General features: G+C 38.8%; 1 protein-coding gene and 1 long non-coding RNA gene across 4 annotated transcripts in view; one reads left to right on the top strand and one right to left on the bottom strand.

The window, feature by feature from the left end:
• The window catches only part of LOC138000801 (sodium- and chloride-dependent GABA transporter 1-like), a 34,540-nt gene that overhangs the window by 19,961 nt on the left and 9,579 nt on the right, over nt 1-5,000 (bottom strand). Inside the window, exons 1-2 of one of the 2 annotated variants that reach the window (XM_068847451.1) lie at nt 1,387-1,667; nt 990-1,250 (exon numbers count right to left, since the gene is read on the bottom strand). In XM_068847451.1, the coding sequence (XP_068703552.1) occupies nt 990-1,250; nt 1,387-1,402 (277 nt within the window). In that variant the 5' untranslated portion in view covers nt 1,403-1,667. Of the gene's footprint in view, nt 1-989; nt 1,251-1,386; nt 1,668-5,000 lie in introns of those variants that run through there. The other variant, XM_068847452.1, reaches the window with a different exon arrangement.
• Nucleotides 647-3,055, top strand: LOC138000802 (uncharacterized). Of its 2 annotated transcripts, XR_011123200.1 has the most exons (3): nt 677-780; nt 893-944; nt 2,823-3,055. It is a non-coding gene; the product is annotated as an uncharacterized lncRNA (long non-coding RNA). The 2 variants fall into 2 exon arrangements; XR_011123199.1 differs by having other exon boundaries at nt 647-944.

Genomic DNA, 5,000 nt, shown 5'->3' with positions numbered 1-5,000 from the left:
TGTTCTTTAGAAGTTAGCTTATTCTTTAAACTTTTTATGCCAGAATTAGTCAATAATCAAAGAAAATCCCTTTTTGTGTTTTAGTATTTTGTCTTTTTAAATTAAGCATGTTTTTCTTGATTTGAACTATTATTGATTGCTTCTGAATGAGCTTGGTAGCTGAATTTCTTCTCTACAAAAATAAAAATTAATTTAAAAAATGTAATGGCATTTTGATTCATAACTCAGATTTAAATAATAATTTATTATAGTATATTTAAAGTTGCCCCAGTTTACATTTTATATTTTGGGTTCACCGCACGAGGCATGAATGGTAGCATATGCTACATTCATTGAGCACTTCAGTTTTGTTCACGTAATGCATTTAAAAACTTGTTTTGCTTGGAATGCATAAATTAAGTTGTGGTCACGAGTTTGTAATTAACTCAAAACGCTGTGGAAGATCTGATTAACCAGTGAAATGAAGGTGAACATCATAACTTTACATTGTAACATACAACAACCTACTTTTTACGCACAGTACACAAAAAGGTCACATGCCACATGATTCAATCAAAAGTTACACGTGATCCTTAAAGGTGCTGAGACACAATCAAGGAAGCGCTTGACTTTCAAACATGTCCTTACATGGTTAAACCACTTCAGTCTTGACGTCAGAATTTTGTTCACATAATGCATTTAAAAACTTGTTTTGCTTGGAATGCATAAATTAAGTTGTGGTCACGAGTTTGTAATTAACTCAAAACGCTGTGGAAGATCTGATTAACCAGTGAAATAAAGGTGAACATCACAACTTTTCATTGTAACATACAACAACCTACTTTTTACGCACAGTACACAAAAAGGTCACATGCCACATAATTCAATCAAAAGTTACACTTGATCCTTAAAGGTGCTGAGACGGGGCTGAGACACGATCGAGGAAGGCTAAACCACTGAAAAAAGTAAGTTTGATTTTAAACATTTTGTTAAACTATGTTCCTACTTACCCCCTCCATTCTTTTGGCAAAGGTAAGGAAACCTCCACACATTTCCCAAACCAACCGCCAATCCGATTGTAGCCAAGATAAACTCTGCTTTGTGACCCCATGTTTCTCGTTTTTCATTTCCTTCTTCCGTGCTTTTTGCTTCTGCGATGTCGGTTGACGGTTTTGCATTCCATTCCTTCGGTTTATAAGAAAGATCCTGCTTTGACTCACGAGTCAGAACATCGGTTGACTTGTCATCGCGCACATATGGTAAATCTAAACCTGAAGGCAGACGTAACGTATAAAGATATTAAATAATCAAACCAAAACATGTCTAAATCGATGGAATGGGAAGGTATCCCTTAATTAAGGCACAACTGTCGAACTGAAATTTGGGGACATCTCAACTTTATCTGACCTTGTTGATTTGCCATAGTTTTGACGCACCACCGAACGTGTTATCAACTGAGTTTATAAATGTAGTGAAAATTATATTTCAAATGAGACGGTATCAAGTGATTCAAACTTGGCGATCAAGTAGTATTGAAGCATCAATCCACAACTTGTGTTTCCTGACTAAAGACTGATAATAACGATCAAAATCACTGCGTGCTTTGATTGCCTCAGAGAGACGCGACGTTGCAGCGGAAATAACCTGTATTGATAAACTTGATCGTATTCGCGTGGTTTTATGAATGGAACGTAAGAAATGCAGACGTGCAACATGATCAAAACGACCTTTGAACCATTCTACTGTTAACAAAAGCCGCGAAAAGATCTCTTTAAAATGCAAGACACTGGCCCGTTTCGTCAGATAATTTCTTTGTGTAGTGGATACTTTCGGTTCCAAGACTTAACATAACTTGATGAGTCGGAATTTCCAGAAAAGCGCGCGAATGGATATCAGAAGCGAAATGGCGGGAAAGTGCGCATGTGATGGACATCCGCAGCAAGTGTGACGTAAGGGCGTTGACAGATGGTAAAAAATGCGAATGAAGTCCTGCTCTTTTAAATATGATTTGAGGCATTTAACAGAATTTAATCAGGGTCGATGTCGATGAAACAATGCACTCTTCATAAGTTTATTTCAGAAATGAGGAAGCGTGATAAATCTTGCAAATGAGTGGCCCAATCGTAGGCTCTTTTTTGCCATCGTCCAACGAAATGGTTTGTTTGAAAGAGGGAGGCATGTGACAATGACTAAAATTATAATAAGCAAATTATATGGAAAGGTTCTTTAGATCTAATATAATTATTATTCAGCTCAGTGAAACCTACAATCTTGGACAGAATAAAATGGAACAGAAATGCCCCCTCTCCCCCAAATCAAGGATGAAGGTGCGTGAAGGCCAAAACGCGCCATTTTCACATCACTGATTTTGGGGGGAGGGGTGGTCTCAATGTTCCATTTAATTTGTCCAAGATTGAATCTTGGACAGAATAAAATGGAACAGAAATGCCCCCTCTCCCCCAAATCAAGGATGTAGGTGCGTGAAGGTCAAAACGCGCCATTTTCACATCACTGATTTTGTGGGGAGGGGTGGTCTCAATGTTCCATTTAATTTGTCCAAGATTGTAGCTTCAAATTATACTTGGATGGTGTGAATTCGAGTCACTGGTTAATCATTAAGTTAAGAACTCAAAATTCTGGTCTTCATGTTGCATACAATGCAACACGATAACTTTATTTAGGGAGGGATGCGCAAAATTATTAACCTTTTACAGTTTTCTGACTTGCGGCCCTCCATTTATTAATTAAAGAGGCTTTTCCAGGGATTATCTCAGGGTTTTTCTTAGGTGGGGGTGTACCACTAAGGAATGGCAGAGCTGACTGGTGACATTTATTTTTTGCAGGATATCAGTTGTACTAGAAAACCGCAGGTCATCTCACGGGAGGGGGGATGGAGGTGCGCACCCCCTGCACCCTCTCCCCAGATCCGCCGCTGTTTATACTCGCTGGAATCAGTTTGCCCACAGCTACTGAATGACTCAAGTTAAAGACGTTGTGAGGGACTTCAATTCATTGCAGAAGCTACATGGAATGCTTTGTTGTTTTATATGAGGAATAAAAGAGGTATTCGCTGTTCTCCACGCTAAATGAAGAAAAGTTAGAGTAGGCAAGGCGAAGACAAAGAAGTTCAATGAGCCGCAGAATTTCCGGCACTCGGCCGGAGTTTAACCCTGTTTTTCAACCCTGTTCACATGACATCGAACTCCCAGCAGTATGTCCCGGGTGCCCATTTAAACACCTGGGTGTCTCCACTTATGTCTAGAAATGCACACAATAAGAAAATTGGCAAAATAACAAAATATTGCCAACAATTTGACGATTTTGACGATTTTGGCAAATATGGTGATTGTGGTGAAATTTTGTCAAATAGCCAAATGTATGTAAATCAGTTCCATACATGATTGCCAGCCATGTTGGCGAATCTGGCAAATACAGCTATTTCTGCGAATATGGCGATTTTGGCGAATTCTTGTCAAATCCCCAAATGTATGTAAATCAGTTCCATACATGGTGGCCAGCCATGTTGGCGAATCTGGCAAATACGGCAATTTCGGCGAATATGGCGAATTCTTGTCAAATCGCCAAATGTATTTAATTCAGTTCCATACATGGTGGCCAGCCATGTTGGCGAATCTGGCGATTTCGGCAAATATGGCGATTTTGGCGAATTCTTGTTAAATTGGCAAATGTATGTAAATCAGTTCCATACATGGTGGCTAGCTATGTTGGCGAATCTGGCGAATATGGCGATTTTGGCAAATTCTTGTCAAATTGCCAAATGTATGTCAATTAGTTCAATACCAGGTTGCCAGCCATCTTGGCGAATCTGGCGATTTCGGCGAATATGGCAAATGCCGCGAATTCTTGTCAAAGAGGTCTACTTTTCAAAGCAACAACAAACTACTTGTCTTTAAAGCAACAAGGAACTACGAACCAGTAGTTTTCCTACAGCAAGGAGAACTTAGTTGTAGAACTAAGGACACGATAGATACCTGATTGATTGGTTGACTTTCAAAAGTGGATGAAATACCCATTGAGGCCAAAACTGCAAATATTAGCCTGGTGGTAAGTCGGCCATATTTATTTAATGAAATGTAACACATTGCTTCCATGTTTACTCTTTATTTATGCAATATCCATGCTGGCTTAAAGAACAATAGATTGTATACCCTGAGCCAAGTTTACGATGTGAAAAACAGGTTTCAGTGGAGTAAAACACAAGTTTTCAGTCCATCAGAACTCAGCATGGGCACCCTGTGAATACGCTTGTAATGCTAATAGACCAATTTTGATATATTAAAATTCAGTCCTAAACTCAAGGCATCATCTCAAGGTGCTGGGGAATGAATATTATGATTTGTATGACTTTATTCCCCTAAGCCTTTAGATGATGCCCTTTGTTTAGGACTGAATTTTAATATATCGGAATTTGTCTATTATGTAACTAGCAATACGACTCTGGAACTATCATTCACTATCAAAAGAAATAAAATCCATACAATGTGCAATGTTTCATTTTTGTCACATTTAGCTGGGGCCTCATGTTTTTTTGCAAAGTGATACTGTATTATTGTCCCAATGCCAATGCATGCAATTAAACATACCACAGTCTTCTGTCCTTTTGGCCCCTGCAGAGCATACTAATATTTTATGTTAATCTGTAGCGTCTTTCACCCGTTATAGCCAATGTTTCAAATTAATATTGAGTTATTTTCAAGTTGTCATTCAATGACCTGTTCTATGAATGGCCAGTGATGCTTCTAATTTCCAGTTTTTGACCTGTGTTCAAATTAGGCTTTGATTTTGTCTGAAATACCAAAGAGCTGGAAAAAAGGACTGTCCATTATTGGGGTGGGGGGGGGGAGGTTGGCATAATTACATGGAAGTCCTTCTCTGTAGCAATGGCAACAATTACATAACCCCCCCCCCAATTTATCCAGCATTAAATCTCAACCTGTCCTTTTCTCCCTCATACATTTGACAGCCGCCCAACTTACAGTCAAATCTTCCCTTAATTACTG

This window comes from Montipora foliosa, chromosome 4 (assembly GCF_036669935.1).
Source record: "Montipora foliosa isolate CH-2021 chromosome 4, ASM3666993v2, whole genome shotgun sequence".
Taxonomy (NCBI): Eukaryota; Metazoa; Cnidaria; class Anthozoa; order Scleractinia; family Acroporidae; genus Montipora; species Montipora foliosa.
This window is presented reverse-complemented; position numbering and strand designations above follow the sequence as displayed.